General features: G+C 35.2%; 1 protein-coding gene and 1 long non-coding RNA gene across 6 annotated transcripts in view; one reads left to right on the plus strand and one right to left on the minus strand.

Moving 5' to 3' along the window:
• LOC103100173 (uncharacterized) overlaps nucleotides 1–18505 on the plus strand; it is a 66626-nt gene that overhangs the window by 47023 nt on the left and 1098 nt on the right. The window contains exon 4 of the long non-coding RNA XR_001623062.2: nucleotides 14728–14827. This is a non-coding gene — a long non-coding RNA (uncharacterized LOC103100173). The remainder of the gene's footprint in view (nucleotides 1–14727; nucleotides 14828–18505) is intronic.
• TBC1D14 (TBC1 domain family member 14) overlaps nucleotides 1–18505 on the minus strand; it is a 147839-nt gene that overhangs the window by 27577 nt on the left and 101757 nt on the right. For 4 of the 5 annotated variants that reach the window (XM_007496769.3, XM_001372210.4, XM_007496771.3 and 1 more), the window contains 4 exons: nucleotides 14499–14579; nucleotides 13049–13143; nucleotides 10903–10974; nucleotides 10079–10207 (listed from right to left, as the gene is read on the minus strand). In XM_007496769.3, the coding sequence (XP_007496831.1) occupies nucleotides 10079–10207; nucleotides 10903–10974; nucleotides 13049–13143; nucleotides 14499–14579 (377 nt within the window). The remainder of the gene's footprint in view (nucleotides 1–10078; nucleotides 10208–10902; nucleotides 10975–13048; nucleotides 13144–14498; nucleotides 14580–18505) is intronic. The other variant, XM_007496770.3, reaches the window with a different exon arrangement.

Here is an 18505-nt window from a genome sequence, read left to right on the forward strand (position 1 = left end):
GAGTTCTTTGATGGCTTGTCCAATTTCTTTTTCTGATATCGGGTTGTTTAGGTAGTCTATTTCTTCCTCTGTTGGTCTATGCAATTTATATTTTTGTAAATATTCATCCATGTCACCTAGATGGCCATAATTATTGCCATATAATTATAAATGTTAGCCAATCTGCTAGGTTTGAGGTGATACTTCAGAGTTATTTTGATTTGCATCTCTCTGATTATCAGAGATTGAGAACACTTTTTCATGTGCTTATTAATGGTTTTGATTTCCTTGACTGAAAATTGCCTATTTATGCCCCTTGTCCATTTGTCAAGTGGAGAATGGCTTGATTTTTTATACAATTGATTTAGCTCTTTGTAAATTTGAGTAATTAGACCTTTGTCAGAGGTTTTTCTTATGAAGATTGTTTTCCAATTTGTTACTTCTCTTCTAATTTTGGTTGCATTGGTTTTGTTTGTACAAAAACTTTTTAATTTGATGTAGTCAAAATTATTTATTTTACATTTTGTAACTCTTTCTAAGTCTTGCTTGGTTTTAAAATCTTTCCCTTCCCAAATACTATTCACATAATTTACTTATAGTTTCCTTCTTTACGTTCAGGTAATTCACCCATTCTGAGTTTGTCTTGGTGTAGGGTTTGAGGTGTTGATCCAAGCCTAATCTCTCCCACACTGTCTTCCAATTTTCCCAGTAGTTTTTATAAAATAGTGGATTTTTTTCCCCAAAGCTGGGACCTTTGGGCTTGTCAAAGACTGTCTTGCTGAGGTCATTTACCCCAAGACTATTCCACTGATCCTCCTTTCTGTCTCTTAGCCAGTACCAAATTGCTTTGATGACCATGGCTTTATAGTATAGTTTGAGAACTGATACTGCAAGGCCTCCTTCCTTTACATTTTTTTTTTCATGATTTCCCTAGATATCCTTGATCTTTTGTTCTTCCAAATGAACTTTGTTATGGTTTTTTTCTCATTCAGCAAAAAAGTTTTTTGGAAGTTCGATGGGTATGGCACTAAATAGATAAGTTTGAGTAGGATGGTCACTTTTATTATGTTAGCTCGTACTACCCATGAGCAGTTAAAGTTTTTCCAATTAATCAGATCTAGTTTTCGTTGTGTGGAAAGTGTTCTGTAGTTGTGTTCATATAGTTTCTGTGTTTGTCTTCGCAGAGAGATTCCTAAGTATTTTATATTGTCTAGGGTGATTTTGAATGGAATTTCTCTAATTCTTGCTGCTGAGATGTGTTGGAGATATATAGAAATGCTGATGACTTATGTGGGTTTATTTTATATCCTGCAACTTTGCTAAAGTTGTTGATTATTTTGACTAGCTTTTTGGTTGATTCTCTGGGGTTCTTTAAGTAGACCATCATATCATCTGCAAAGAGTGATAGCTTGGTCTCCACATTGCCTATTTTAATACCTTTAATTTCTTTTTCTTCTCTAATTCTACAGCTAGTGTTTCTAGTACAATGTTAAACAATAGAGGTGATAATGGGCATCCTTGTTTCACTCCGGATCTTATTGGGAAGGCATTTGTCTCCATTGCCGATGATGTTTGCTGATGGTTTTAGATATATACTGTTTATTATTTATAGGAAAGGCCCTTCTATTCCAATGCTTTCTAGTGTTTTCAATAGGAATGAGCGTTGTGTTTTGTCAAAGGCTTTTTCTGCATCTATGGAGATAATCATGTGATTTTTGTTGGTTTGCTTGTTAATATGGTCAATTATGTGAATGGTTTTCCTAATATTGAACCATCCTTGCATTCCTGGTATGAATCCCACCTGGTCATAGTGAATAACCCTCATGATCACTTGCTGGAGTCTTTTTTGCTAGTATCCTATTTAAGATTTTTGCATCTATATTCATTAAGGAGATTGGTCTATAGTTTTCTTTCTGTTTTTGACCTGCCTGGCATTGAAATCAGTACCATACTTTTGTCATAAAAAGAATTTGGCAGAACTCCTTCTTTGCTTATTCTGTCAAATAGTTTGTATAATATTGGGATTAGTTGTTCTTTGAATATTTGATAGAACTCATTTGTGAATCCATCTGGACTTGGGAATTTTTTTCTTAGGGAATTCTTTGATGGCTTGTTCAATTTCTTTTTCTGATATTGGGTTATTTAGGTAGTCTATTTCTACCTCTGTTAGTCTAGGCAATTTTTTTTTGTAAATATTCATCCATATCACCTAGATTGCCATATTTATTGCCATAATTGGGCATAATAATTTTTTTTTAATTTTAAACATTATTTTATTTGGTCATTTCCAAACATTATTCACTGGAAACAAAGATCATTTTCTTTTCCTCCCCCCCCCCCCCTTTCCCTCTCCCATAGCCAATGCACCATTCCACTGGTTATCACGTGTTCTTGACTCAAACCCATTTCCCTGTTGTTGGTATTTGCATTAGAGTGTTCATTTAGAGTCTCTCCTCAGTCATATTCACTCCACCCCTGTAGTCAAGCAGTTGCTTTTCCTCAGTGTTTTTACTCCCACAGTTTATCCTCTGCTTGTAGATAGTGTTTTTTAGATCCCTGCAGATTGTTCAGAGACATTGCATTGTCCCTAGTGGAGGAGTCCATTACCTTCGATTGTACCACAGTGTATCAGTCTCTATGTACAATGTTTTCCTGGTTCTGCTCCTTTCGCTCTGCATCACTTCCTAGAGGTTGTTCCAGTCTCCATGGAATTCCTCTACTTTATTATTCCTTTGAGCACAATAGTATTCCATCACCAACATATACCACAGTTTGTTCAGCCATTCCCCAATGATGGGCATCCCCTCATTTTCCAATTTTTGGCCACCACAAAGAGCACAGCTATGAATATTCTTGTACATGTCTTTTTCCTTATTATCTCTTTGGGGTACAAACCCAGCAGTGCTATAGCTGGATCAAAGGGCAGACAGTCTTTTATCACCCTTTGGGTATAGTTCCAAATGGGCATATTAATTGTTAATGATTGCCTTGATTTCCTCTTCATTAGAGGTGAGGTCTCTCTTTTCATCTTGGATACTACCAATTTGCTTTTCTTCTTTCCTTTTTTTAAAAATTAGATTGACCACTACTTATTCTATTTTGTTTTTTCAAAGTATCTGCTTGTATTCTCATTTATTAAATCAGTAGTTCTTTGACTTTCAATTTTATTAATTTCTCCTTTGATTTTTAGGATCTCTAATTTAGTCTTCATCTGAGGATTTTTAATTTGTTCACTTTCTAGTTTTTTAATTAGCATGCCCAATTCATTGACCTCTGCCCTCTCTAATTTGTTAATATATGAGCTCAAGGATATAAATTTTCCTGAGTACTGCTTTGGCTCTATCCCATAGATTTTGAAAGGATGTCTCATCATTGTAATTTTCTTCAATGAAGTTATTAATTGTTTCTATGATTTGTTCTTTAACAAATTTTGGAGAATCCCATTGTTTAATTTTCAATTTATTTTTGATTTGCCTGTCCATGTACCCTTAATAATTATTATTTTCATTGCATTATGAGATGGGAAGGTTGCATTTATTATTTCTGCTCTTTTGCACTTGTTTGCAATGTTTTTATGCCCTAATACATGGTCAATCTTTGTGGATGTACCATGTGCTGCTGAAAAGAAGGTATATTCCTTTTTGTCCCTATTTATTTTTCTCCACATATCTACTAACTCTAGTTTTTCTAAGATTTCATTCACTTCTCATACCTCTTTCTTATTTATTTTTTGGTTTGATTTATCTAGTTCGGATAGAGGAAGGTTCAGGTCTCCCACTAGTATAGTTTTTCTAACTATTTCATCCTTGAGCTCCACTAGTTTCTCTCTTAGAAATTTGGATGCTATGCCATTTGGTGCATACATGCTGAATACTGATATTTCCTCATTGTCTATACTGTCTTTTATCAGAATGTAATTATCTTCCCTATCTCTTTTAACTAGATCTATTTTTACTTTGGCTTTGTCAGATATCATGATTGAGACTCCTGCCTTCTTTTTATCAGTTGATGCCCAATAAATTTGGCTCCATCCTCTTACATTTAACCTATGTGTGTCTACCTTCCTCATATGTGTTTCTGGTAGACAGCATATGGTAGGGTTTTGGATTCTAATCCACTCTGCTATTTGCTCATGTTTTATGGGTGAGTTCATTCCATTCACATTCAGAGTTATGATTACCAGCTATGTATTTCCCAGCATTTTGATTTCTACTCCTAGTCCTGCCTTTTCTTCTTTCACTATTTCCTTCTACACCAATGTTTTGTTTTTAATCAGTCCCCCTAATTCCCACCCTTATTTTACTTCCCTTTCTACCCCCTTCCTTCTTGTTCTCCCCTTATTTTCTTTACAGTCTTTTTAAACTATTCCCCCACCCTCACCCTCCCTTGTACTGCTTCCCTTCCCACCAGTCTGTTTGTTACTCTTTTATTTTCCTATAGGGTACAGATCAATTCTCTGCCCCAATGGATTGAATAGTTCTTCCCTCTTTGAGTCAATTTCAATACATGTAAGGGTTGAGTATTTCCTATCTCCAACCTCTTTACTCTTACAGTGTATTGATGTTCTCCCCTCTCCAGCCATGAGCTCCTTTGTGACATATAAATTCACCCCCTTTTGTTTCTTTTCCCATTTCTTTTCATATTAACCTCTGTTTTTAGCTCTAGTTGTATATATATATATATATATACACATATATATATATATGTATTTATGCATACATTTATCTATATATATATTTATGTCTTGGCATTTTATCCTATAGTTTGTCACTGTTCCCTCTAAGTGTAATTCTTTTAACTGCCCAGATGATAATAACACTTTTTAAGAGTTACCAATGACCTCATTTCTTATAGGGATACATATCATTTTAACTCATTGGGCCTCTTTGTTTTTTTGTTTTGTTTTGTTTTTCTCCCCCCCACCCTTTCTAATTACCTTTTGATGGTTCTCTTGAGTTCTGTGCTTGGACATCAAATTTTCTGTTCAGGTTTGGTCTTTTCTTTACAAATGCTTGGAATTCGTCTAGTTTGTTGAATGACCATACTTTCTCCTGTAAGAATATAGTCAGTTTTGCTGGGTAGTTGATTCTTGGTTGTAGACCTAGTCCTCTTCCTTTCTGGAATATCATATTCTATGCCTTTGAGTCCTTCAGTGTAGATGCAGCCAGATCCTGTGTTATCCTCACTGTGGTTCCACAGTATCTCAATGACTTCTTCTTAGCAGCTTGTAATATTTTTTCCTTGGTCTAATAGTTCTTGAATTTGGCTATAACATTCCTGGGTGTTGTCAGTTGGGGATTAAATACAGGAGGTGATCTGTGGATCCTTTCAATCTCCACTTTTCCCTCTTGTTCTAGAATATTGGGGCAGTTTTCTTGGGTAATTTCCTGTAGTATGCTGACCAGGCTTTTTCTTTTGTCATGGTCTTCTGGTAGACCAATGATTCTTTTTTTTTTTTTTAAGGTTTGCAAAGTGCTTTTATTTTTTTTAATTTTTTTAAAATAATATTTTATTTGATCATTTCCAAGCATTATTCATTAAAGACAAAGATCATTTTCTTTTCCTGCCCCCCACCCCCCATAGCCGACGCGTGATTCCACTGGGTATCACATGTGTTCTTGATTCAAACCCATTGCCATGTTGTTAGTATTTGCATTAGAGTGGTCATTTAGAGTCTCTCCTCTGTCATGTCCCCCTCAACCGCTGTAGTCAGGCAGTTATTTTTCCTCAGTGTTTCTACTCCCACAGTTTGTCCTCTGCTTATGGATAGTGTTTTTCTCCTAGATCCCTGCAGATTGTTCAGGGACCTTACACTGCCACTAATGGAGAAGTCCATTACGTTCAATTATACCACAGTGTATTAGTCTCTGTGTACAATGTTCTCCTGGTTCTGCTCCTTTCGCTCTGCATCAATTCCTGGAGGTCGTTCCAGTCTCCATGGAATTCCTCCACTTTATTATTCCTTTTAGCACAATAGTAATCCATCACCAACATATACCACAATTTGTTCAGCCATTCCCCAATTGACGGGCATCCCCTCGTTATCCAATTTTTGGCCACCACAAAGAGAGCAGCTATGAATATTCTTGTACACATCTTTTTCCCCATTATCTCTTTGGGGTACAAACCCAGCAGTGCTATGGCTGGATCAAAGGGTAGACTTTCTTTTATCGCCCTTTGGGCATAGTTCCAAATTGCCCTCCAGAATGGTTGGATCAGTTCACAACCCCACCAGCAATGAATTAATGTCCCTACTTTGCCACATCCCCTCCAGCATTCACTGCTTACCTCTGATGTCATGTTAGCCAATCTGCTAGGTGTGAGGTGATACCTCAGAGTTGTTTTGATTTGCATCTCTCTGATTATAAGAGATTTAAAACACTTCTTCATGTGCTTATTAATAGTTTTGATTTCTTTATCTGAACGCTCCCTATCCATGTCCCTTGCCCATTTATCAAGTGGAGAATGGCTTGATTTTTTTGTACAATTGATTTAGCTCTTTATAAATTTGAGTAATTAGACCTTTGTCAGAGGTTTCTATGAAGATTTTCCCCAATTTGTTGTTTCCCTTCTGATTTTAGTTGCATTGGTTTTGTTTGTACAAAAGCTTTTTAATTTGATGTAGTCAAAATTATTTATTTTACATTTTGTGATTCTTTCTATGTCTTGCTTGGTTTTAAAGCCTTTCCCCTCCCAAAGGTCTGACATGTATACTATTCTGTTTACCCAATTTACTTATGGTTTCCTTCTTTATGTTTAAGTCATTCACCCATTTTGAATTTATCTTGGTGTAGGGTAGACCAATGATTCTTAAGTTGTCTCTCCTCGAATGATTTTCTAAATCTTCTGTTTTGTGAATGAGATGCTTCATATTTTCCTCAATTTTTCATTCTTTTGATTTTGTTTTATAGTGTCCTGCTGCCTTGTGAAGTCACTTGATTCTAGTGGTTGTATTCTGGTTCTTAAAGACTGTATTTCATCCCTGGCTTTTTGGTCATCCTTCTCCTTCTGGTCTGATTTTCTTTGGAGGTCATCTTTCATCTTCTTTGCCTCATTTTCAAGCTGGTTGATTTTGGCTCTCAAGACACTATTTTCTCATTTTAGTTCAAGTGCCTCCATTTCCAGATGACTTATCTTAGTTTTTAAGTTCTTTTCCCAGTTGTCTTCAGCCTCTCTTAATTGTGTTTTGAATTGTATTTTGAGTTCTTCCAGTGCCTGTATCCAATTCCCTGGATTTTTTATTTTTTTGCTTGGAGTTCCATCATCCTTCTCTGTCCTGTTTGCCCTTTGTTCATTGCCTGTATAGAAGCTGTTGATTGTAATTTCTTTTTTCTTTTCTGTTGTTAGCTCATATTTACCCCTTTTTTACTCTGTTGTTTGAGCTCTTTCTTCTCTCATTTTTTTTTTGTTTTGGGCTTTTCTTTCTGCCTTCACCCTTGGAGTTTTGTCAGTAAATCTCTCAGTGCAGTCTGTGGGGGAGGGGTGATGGGATTAAGTCCAGCACTGTGAGGGAGGGATTTTGGAGCTTGATCTTCCCTGTCCTCTGGAGGATTTGATGGGGTTATGTTCGGTTGGATTGCTGGATGTGCCCTGAGGGCAAATCCTTGGGAAGGCGGGGCAATATGGAGTGTCTCTGCTGCTGCAACTATGCCTCCCACTCTGCGCTCTGCGTTTCTCCTCTGTCTGCCTCCCCACTGCCTGTATTGGGTGCCTTTGTCTGCCCAGAGGTTCCAGCTGCTGCCAGGGGCTTAGCGCTCTAGGTGGGGGAGGGGTCCGGGACCTTCCTTCTTCCTTCCCCTTAAACTGGAGTGTTCTCGAATTCCAGCTTTTTGGGGGTGTACCTTTTAAGTTGAATCCAGCAGGAGGGTTCCTTGGCTCTGTATTGTGGTTAGGTTTGATTTTTAGTCCCCTAGGAGCATTTAGTTTGCAATCAGTAAGGAAGGGTTTTCAGATGTCTGAACGTTTACCGTCTCTCCACCACCATCTTGACTCTACCCCTTAAATTAAATTTCTGATATATAAGCTTAAATCATAAGAGTAAAGCATTAGTATTTTTTAAACCCTTACCGTCTGTCTTAATAACAACATAATATGGAAGGGCAAAGTTTAAGCAAATGAGATTAAGTGATTTACCCAAGGTCATACAATTAGGAAATGTCGGAGACCACATTTGAACACAGGTCCTCTTGACTCCAGGCCTGGCTCACTATCCACTGAGACACCTGGCTGCCCCTTTCAGCATTAGTATTGATATTTTTCTTCAACAAGCTCAATCTGACACAAAAGACAAACTAGTCATGTGTATACCTGCAAATATTTTCTTTCCAATTTATTGGCATAATTATTAAATTTAAGTCATCTAAATCCCTCACTTTCTTCTCTAAAGGAAAAACCCATCAAAGAACTGGAGCATGGTAGAAATTTAGAAGTCTTTGAGTTTAGCCTACCTCCTTATTGCAGAAATCACTTATACAACCACTAACTCTAAAAGATAGCCAAACACTAAAATATTTACCACTCTAAAAGATAATTTAAACCTGAGAGCAAACTTTAAAATGAGCTAATTAAGTAAGGCATATTTTTAGTAATGAAGAACATATTGTAGAAGAAATTTTTTCAGTTGGAAATGAGAAATAAATTTTAAAACTAAATTATAGCAACTTAGATAAAATTCCTTAATAGCACATGATTTCAAGTTGGGAGAAATGATAGGGAGGTAAGTTATTCCCACACTCTTCTTCTATGAATGAAAAAGTTACAGAAAATAATGAATTTATTAAGGCTACCCAGCTAATAAAGGGTAAAACAAAGATTGAAATCCAGGTGTTCTGATGGTAGATTTTCTGAATTTCCCACTACATAATACTAAATAACTGACCGTCTAATTTTCACCTTTTAAACTTGCTTATTGATAGTTAGCATATACATAGTGCTTCAAGGTTTTAAATGCTTTAGAAATATAAACTCATTTTAGTCTCACAACAAAGGTGTTTCATTTTGTTGATGAAGAAGTTATACATGAACTGATGTCAGAGTGAAATGAGCAGAACCAGGAGGGCATTATACACAGTAACCAAAACATTGTGGGACAATCAAATGTAATAGACTTTGCTACTTAAAGCAATGCAATGATCCAGGACAATTCTGAGGGACTTATGAGAAAGAATGCTATCAACATACAGAGAAAACTGTGGGAGTAGAAATGCAGAAGAACAACATATGATTTATCTTTGTTTATATGGGTATATGATATCAGGTTTTGGTTTAAAATATTGCTCTATTATAAGAATGAATAATATCAAAACAAGTTTTGAGTGATAATCCAGTGGAATTGCCTGTCAATTCCGGGAGGGGGGAGGGGAAAGGTGAGGGAGAAGACATGAATCATGTAACCATAGAAAAAATTTTAAATAAACTTTAAAATAATAATTAAAAAGCCATAAAAAAGAATAAATGTATGACAAAAGTTAAGTGATTTGTGCAAGGTCAGTCATACAGTTGATAAATATATGAGGCTAGATATCGAATTTGAGTTTTCCTGATTCTAGGTCCAGCACACTAACCATTGTGCTGCAACAAAGTTAATAACTACTCATATTTGGAAATAATTGTATCTCTTCCCAGTATTTAAAAAAATACATAAACCAACAATTACACTTTACCTTCTCAAATCTTCATTAATTTCACTTCTTAAAGTGAAGTTTGGAAACCAACAATAGGTAGAATGACAAATTAATTATAGAATGAATACCCTGGGTGAACTGAAACATTTCTAAATTTCTAATCAGATTCACTCCAGGTTATTCACTACTGAAGTAGCACTGGGCTACTATTCCCTCTTAACCAAAGTCTGTGGTCTTCAGTACAGTAATCAGTGTGATTTTGCCAACATTTAGGATCTAATTATGCTACATGTTACTTCAAATAAATACCACTGAATAATATGGCTTTTTTTATAGCAATGAGCTGAATTACTCAAAGTCTTGAGGCCTCAAAGCAGAGAGAGCGAGGAGTATAATCAACAAGAAAAATTATTTCTTTGCATACCACTGACAAAGAGAACATTTCATAAAGACTTGAGCAGCTCTACAATACTCACAAGGCCATGGTCCACTCGAAAAAAAGCCATTTGACAAGGTTTATTCAAAAGATTAGAAAATGCAATAAAGGCATCTGCAGTATCTAAGTTCAGAATCAACACTGCTGCTATAAATGACATGCCCTGAACCTAAAAAGGAAAAATACAAAACCAGTATCAACCTAAACATATATGTATGCATACATGCAGAGTGTACATTTTTACTATATTTCAAGAGGAATTAAAGTTGAGTGTTCTTATAGCTCAAAATCTCTCTCTCTCCATTTCAACATGTTTCAAGGAGAAATTAACAGTCCTTTCCTTCTCTTCCCAAACAATCTCATTGCTGAAAAGCAATGATTCTAGAATAACTTAGCAGGTAGCATTAAGATAGATCAGGAGCTATAATCCTAGACAACCAGTTCAACTTTCATCTGTTTTGGCTCTTTTCTCTAACCCTTATTCATATTTATTCCCATCCACTATTATTCTCTGTATGTCCCTATTGTTTGTCATGACTCCCTGTCTTTTTTCTTTAACCTCAAACATGAACTGTAAAACAGAAATCAAAAACTCCTTTTCACTGCCTGTCTGAATTCCTTAACTGTGTATTTTATACTGTCATTTTTAACATTTACCATGAGTAGAGGAATCTGTAGCAGAAGTTTTATATCCATGGCTAACTATGCAAGTTGGGTCAGATGATTTATCAGTAGACTTCTCATTCTCCCTCCTTATCCAAAAACAAAGAGGCCATGAGGTTTTTTTTTTGGAATATGCTACCAAAAAAGGTTCCATTTATGTTCAGATTATACCACCCCAAAACATTGATGAACTTCACTTACATAACCAACATCCGGTCTGTAACAAGTATAAGCGCCCAAAATACTGTGCAACATGTCATGATATGGACCACCCTATAATAATCAACACACCAAAAACAATACATGTGTAAGTATGATTAGTGATGGAAATAACATTTTCCACATGGGTTACCAGCAGTCCATAGTTAACCCTATGAAATTATATAATAAAATTTGGAGCCTAGCTCCTTTAGAAAAGCAATGGGTTAAGTTTGAATGCTGTTTCTCCTATATAACTACATGCTTTTTCAGAATTAAATATGTATCTAAAATATACATATAATGCAGATGTGTCTTGTTTCACATTCTGTTTCATTTTAAATTCAGCTTCTCTGTTTCTTATAACTCTCAATGAGTTTCTGCCTATCCTTTACTTTCTGGCATCTCAGTTTCTCCTTCTTTTCCTATGTAGCTAATTGTCATGAAAAGGAGGTACAATCTCAGAAGTTTAACACTTTGGCTAATCCTGTTATTTCAAAATACAAGAAATCACCAATTTGCTCCTCTCCCCTTTGATTATTTCATATTACTGGCATTCATTTACCATTTAGAACAGGAGTGGAGAACCCCCACACAAGTAAAAAGCAATAGTTTGGTAGGATTTCTTTGAAAGAGATATCAAAAGGTCAATTCACTCACTTTCACAAGTATCAACAGTAGTGAAAACAAAATTTTATTAAAGTGTAAAGCAAAAAAAGCATTTAAGTACAAAGCAATAAGCTCATCACTTGATCTCTCCTCCTTATGGTAATTCTAGATTCTATTCCTAACCTCCTCGAAGAAGTATCTTTTAAAAAAATGTTTTAACCCTTACTTTCTATCTTAGAATTGATATTAAGTACTGATTTCAAGGCAGAAGAGAGGTAAGGGCTGGGCAGTTGGGGTCAAGTGACTTACCCAAGGTCACATAGCTAGGATATGCCTGAGGCCAGATTTGAAACCAGGACCTCCTATCTCTATGCCTAGCTTGTAAGACATACAAGCATTTCTCTCTTTCTAGAATATTCTATTTCTCTTTTTCCAAGTATTGTCTACATTTATATTCAAATATGCTCAGATAGATAACCCCATCTTAAAAAAAATTTTCACTTGTTCCTAATACTGTCCAGCAGTTTCTCTCGTTGAAATCTTTGCTAGCTATGTAAAAAATGCTCCTCAATTTTCCTGTGTAGAGCTTATCTGTATTTCAGTATCAGCATACATTTTTTAAAGCTGTTACTTTTAGTTCAATATTATGAAAATATCTTGACTGTGTAATCTTGGAAAAATCAATTGACTTCTCATTACCTCAAATAACTAAGAATCTAAATTTAAGAGATAGTACCAATTGGCACATGTACAGAAATTACCAATGAAATCACAAGTCCATATTTTTAAAATAAGAAAAAAGAAAGAAAAAATATATTAGATTAGCTCTCAAACAACAATCATTTATTAAGTATCAGCTATGTGCCAGGAACTGTAGTACAAGAAATTAAGCCAAGGATGGATTCAGAGTATGGGTCATTGGTTAGGTTCAATAAATGTAATTTATATAAAGAACTTACTACTTGGGGCTTTCACAGTACCAGACTCATAAACACTACCTCATAAGGATCTGGTTAGAATTTAAGTACCAGTCAGTTACTCTCTGAAACATGTTGTCTCCCCTATTAAAATATTAATTCCTTGCAGATAGGGACTGTTTTTACCCTTTTTTGTAATGTGGGTGTTGAGTGCACTGCCTGGCATATAGGAAGCAGTTAATAAGGGTGGTTTGATTGACTAGCTTGCTCTTAACACACGCATTTCAAAACATTATATCCCTGTTCCACAGACCCAAAAGGATGTGCAAAGTTATACATTTCAAAAACTAAGCAAATCACTGGTGCACCTATCTAGTGCTAATCACTGCTTATACACTGAAATATATAAACCTAAAATGTGGTGAATGCAAGCAGGTAAACATGTCAATGAGAGAGCATTTAAAACATTACAAGTAAAGGGCTTCTATATCATTAAAGAGAATATTTTAAAACTGAGAAGTATTATTATATTCAGATACTTTATTGATAAAAATGAATAGTGTCATCTTCAAATTTTAAGCAGAAACTATTGATATAAAAGTAAATTAATATATACCACTTACTTGTTGGAAAATACAGAGATTAGGAAATGTTCTAGAAATATCCAATTTGATTAGTTCCAGACTGGCTTCTCTGTCAGCCGCAGAAAAACTTGCATCTATAAAAAAATGAAGAATAACAGTATATATAACAAATGTTTTTAAATGTCAGTTTTTAACTGCATATCAGTAAGATACACTTACTAAGTAAGCATGCTGTCATAATTATATTTTATATCAAGAAGGATTTATCTTAAAATGTGATAATGACTAATTTTTTAAAGATTAGAATTATTCTCTTTTCACCCTTCAAAAAAAAAAGAAAAGGACTAAGATCTGAGTGAAATAAAATGAGAATCAGTGGGCCAAAATTAGAATATAGACCTTTCTAATAATATACTATGCTACCTGCATGGAAAACTATGTACTACACAAAATGAGTTTACACAATGTTGCATTTTAAAATTAAGATCCAAGTGGATTTACAGCTTACTTTCCAAATCAAGGAATTAAAAAACCCACTATTACTAGAATGTTGTAAGATATTTTTCAGTGCTTAGAAAACGAGAGATTTGACAAAGTTCTTCATTAGCTATAAAGTTAAAGGAACATAATACTAGTATTTTTAATTATTAAAACTGAACACTGGTTAGAGTTAAAAATAAACATGTTCTGACTCAGAACCAGTTACCCAAATATACTTGTAACTAGGATCTCAAGTGTTTAGGAATTTTTTCACTTTCATCTCAGATTTTCTTTACTATCATTTTTAATACTAACAAAATCTTAGAACTAAAAATGTTCAAGCATTAAACCAGGAAAATGTAAGCACTACTCTAATTATGCTACATGGAAAATGCTATACCAATACAATTCACATTGCAAATCCTAAAACTATTGTCAGTTAGGAAACAGCCCTTGAACAAAACAGCACTGTACCAAAGCTACTTGAAATAACTAATTTAAGAGACTTCTAATTTACTTTGTTACTCTGGGCTTGAATCTCACACAAACATATCTTTGAAATAACAAAACAGTAATGGCATACTACCCTAGAAGACTTCTAAGAATGTTTTAATCATCTATGTAGTTTTTCCTTGGGGAAGTAACCTACATTTCTCTAGAAATCAATTCTATATCTTAAAGCTCTAGTTGCCAATGGTGATGCTATAAATAATATGAATAATTTTAAAAGGAAAAACTATTGGTTGTACACCAGAGCCTGCATACTTAGACATGAAAATTTCACTAACAACCAGAAAGGCTATGTTATATTTACTATAAAAAGTTTTATTTTCCCATAAAAATTCTTGTTCCTAAACAGTACCATGGACATTCTTCTCTAATCTTTAATAACCTTCATAAATTTTAGTTTCTTTTAAAGAAAAAATATTAAAATTATATTATTTATTTATTTAGATGCAAACCATTAATGGCAGTATTAATTATATGCTAAATTCATATGCAGACAGACCTTCATTCTCTGCTTCTGATGCTCCAGTACTGAGGGACCGCCACTTTTCCTTGGCTCGAGCTAGGCAAATGTCATAGAGTTCTGAAAGACAAGCAAATTATTTCTAAAAGCCACTTAATGAAGTGGGCAGAATCAGAAGAACAAGTTAGAGAGTAACAGCAATACTGCAAAGATAATCATCTTTGAAAGACCTAGTATTTCTGATCAATTATCAATCATAATTTCAAAGGGCTTATGATGAATCATGCTATCTACTTCCACTCAGAGAACTAATGGACTTGGAGTACAGATTGAAGCACATTTTTCTTTTCAGTCTTTTCTGGAATATGGTGAGTTCTGAAATTTGTTTTATATGACTACACAAGTTTTATAATATGTTTTGTTTTTCTTGACTTCTCAATGGGTAGAAGAGAGCTGAAGAGGAGTGAGAAATTTAGAAATGAAAATAAAATTTAAATAAAAAAAAAAACACCACCAGTTGCAAATATTTGAGGGAAAAACACTGACAAATATTTCCCAGTGTTAAAGATATCTGGATAAATAGACTAAAGTTTAGCTTTTTAAAGCACACTAAATCTTTTTTTTATTAAAACACTATTAAAAAAACTAGGGGCAGCTGGGTGGGTCAGTGGATTGAGAGTCAGGCCCAGAGATGGGAGGTCCTGGGTTCAAAATCTGGCCTCAGACAGTTCCTAGCTATGTGACCCTGGGCAAGTCACTTTACTCCCATTGCCTAGCCCTTACCACTCTTCTGCCTTAGAACCAAAGCCAAGTATTGATTCTAAGACAGAAGGTGAGGATTAAAAAAAAAAAACTAGCCTCAAAATAGAGTCTACCCTCTCAAGTCATATCGTTATGATTAATTTCCTCACCCTAACTAGAAAATAAAGAGAACTTGCTAGTCTTTTATTGTAGGCTTCTTCTTTCCTCCTAATTCTATATCAGTAGGGGGAAAGAGGGAGAGGGAATGTGAAAGAGTTAAGAGCATGCATCTTACTGCTCTAAAAGAATTCCATGAAAAAATCATGTATTATATACCAACTCTACAAAAGTATAGAGCAGGAAGTAATGCAGAGTATATTGCACAGAAAGAAGTATAAATCACAAGGCTGAGTGTTGTCATACAGAAAAGAAAAATTCAGACCAATATATTCTAGGAAAAGTTTAGGAGGCAAAAAAGTTTCAGCTAGAAAGGTAAAAAAAAATGCCTTTATGAAGGAGGTGGCAGTTGATGAGCCTTGAAGGGAGAGAAGGACTTCAAAAGGTTAAGATGGGAAGAGAGTCAGGTAGCACCAGCAAATAAAGGGATGAGATGACAGGAAAGTAGGAACCAGCTAGGAATTGAATTTGGATGGTACAAGCTGTGTGTAAAGAGGAGAAACATAAAATATAGTTGGTTGAAGGTGGGCTGCAGAAGGGCTTTCAATACAAAGTTGTACTTTATCCTATTGGCAGAAGAAAGAAACTTCAGGGATAAGGTCAGATTTGAGCATTAACAAGAATATTTTGGCAACTAAGTGAAGGCTGGAAGTCAAAGAAAGAAGCAAAATGTCTTGTAAATGACAAGATCACTGCAAATGGAATTAGTAAAACAACTGATCAAGAAAGATCCTCATCACACTAGAGGAAGTCAGATTACATTAAAGATTTATTCTTTATTCTAAATAACTTTTCTGTAATTATAAAAATGAAATCAAAGTCATGGTTGGGAACAGAAATGAACATTTGCTGCAATTACTAGCGAAGATTAAATTTCCTATGCATTTTTACAATTTATTTGTCCTGAGATATACAAGATTAAGGCAGCTAGGTAACTCAGTGGATAGAAAGCCAGGCTTGAAGACAGAAGTTCCTGGGTTCAAATGTGGCCTCAAACACTTCCTAGCTGTTTGCAAGTCACTCAACCCCCACTATCTGGCCCTTACTGCTCTTTTGCTTTAGAACTATTAGTCAGTAATGAGGGAGGGAGGGAGGGAGGAAGGGAGGGAGGGAGGGAGGAACAAAGGAGGGGAGAATGAAGAGAAGAAGGGAGGAAGGGAGGGAGGACATATAAAATTGATCAAGAAAACACAAAGATGGTAGCAGATATAACAGAGAAACAGCAGAAAAGATCAATTGTACATGTAAGATAATATCTAAAAAGAGGTCAGCAATAAAACCCATACTCTTGAATATCTGTTGTTCCAGATATCTATATGCAAATGAACAAGACATAAAGATTAAAAAAGTTGATTCTAATATGATATAAATAAAAACTTGGTGGGATGGAATTGAGGACTGAATGATAGCTCTGGAAGTACTTTATTTAAAAGGGAACAGAGGGGGCAGCTGGGTAGCTCAGTGGATTGAGAACCAGGCCTAGAGACGGGAGGTCCTAGGTTCAAATCTGGCTTCAGCCACTTCCTAGCTGTGTGACCCTGGGCAAGTCACTTGACCCCCATTGCCTAGCCCTTACCACTCTTCTGCCTTGGAGCCAATACACAGTATTGACTCCAAGACGGAAGGTAAGGGTTTAAAAAAAAAAAGGGAACAGAATATAGAAAAGGGAGAGGTAAAATAGTATCATACATTGAGAAGATGTACACTATGGCAAAATCCAGCAACTCAGAGTGAGGAATCATGATGGAGAGAAGCAATATTAAGGAGGGGACATGGAGAAGGAATTAGATGAAGAATTAGATCAAGACAGAAGAAGGAATTATTCTGATAAGGAAAAGGATAAGAATAATAATACTTTCCATTTACATAGGACTTTCACAGTACTTTATATATATTTAACTCACTTAATTCTTATGACAATCTTGTGACACAGGTGTTATTATTATCCCAATTTTAAGGGAGAGAAAACTGAGGCACATAGAAAGGGTAGGTAACTTGCCCAAAGTCATGTAGTTCGAATTCAAACTCAGGCCTTTCTGAGTCTGAGTCTTTTGCTCTACTTACTATACCACCTGGCTTCCCAGGTATGTCCAGGGAATTCAACATTATCTTAAAAGGATATAAATACAAAAGAGCAGCCCAATCTTCTAAGTATCGGGTCAGGAGAATTAAGGATAAGGATGAGCCAAGCCTAATGATAAATGATAATGAGGAAAGCAAAGGGTTTAAATCCATTGGGAGATGATAGTAGTTGGCAGAGAGAAGGCTAAACTATTTCCCAACTTTGATTGTTCTCTTTTTTTAAAGGAGGGAGGGTTAGGGAGACCTAGATTGCTCAGTGGATAGAGAGCCACACCTTTAGAAAAGAGGTGCTAGGTTCAAATCTGGTCTCAGACTCTTTCCTACCTGTGAGACCCTGGGCAAGTCACTTAACCCCTATTGCCTAGCCCTTACCGCTCCTCTGCCTCAGAACCAATACACAGTATTAACTCTAAGATGGAAGGTAAAGGTTTAAAAAAAAAGGAGAGAGAAGTGAAGAATGAAAAAAGCAGAACCAAGAGAACATCATACACATTAACAGCAATATTGTACAATGATGAACTATGAAAGACAGATATTTAATGATCCAGGTCAATTCTGAAGGACTTATGACAAAAAATGCTATCCACCTCCACAGAAAGAAACGATGGAGTAAGAATGCAGATCAAAGCATACTATTTTCACTTTAGTTTACTTCTGTTTATTATTTTGGGGTTCTAGTTTTATACGAGTACTCTCTCATGACAATGACTTATACAGAAATATGTTGTTTGATAATACATATGTAACCTTGATCAAATTGCTTATCATCTCTGGAAAAGAGGGGAGGGGAGGGAGGAAGGAAACAATTTAGATCTTATAATTTCAGAAATGTATGTTGAAAATTATTATGTAATGTAATTGGGAAAATAATTTTTTTAAAAGAGGAGGGGAAGATTTGGCTTGGGGAGAGAACAAAAATGGTTAGCAGAAAATGGAAAGTGAAGATAACAAGATGTCTATCAGACAGTACCTACCTGCTTTTTTTTTCTATCACATTTACTCTTTTTTTAAAAATTATTTTTATTATTTTTAATTTTTATTTGGTC

This window comes from Monodelphis domestica, chromosome 6, assembly GCF_027887165.1.
Source record: "Monodelphis domestica isolate mMonDom1 chromosome 6, mMonDom1.pri, whole genome shotgun sequence".
Classification (NCBI taxonomy): Eukaryota; Metazoa; Chordata; class Mammalia; order Didelphimorphia; family Didelphidae; genus Monodelphis; species Monodelphis domestica.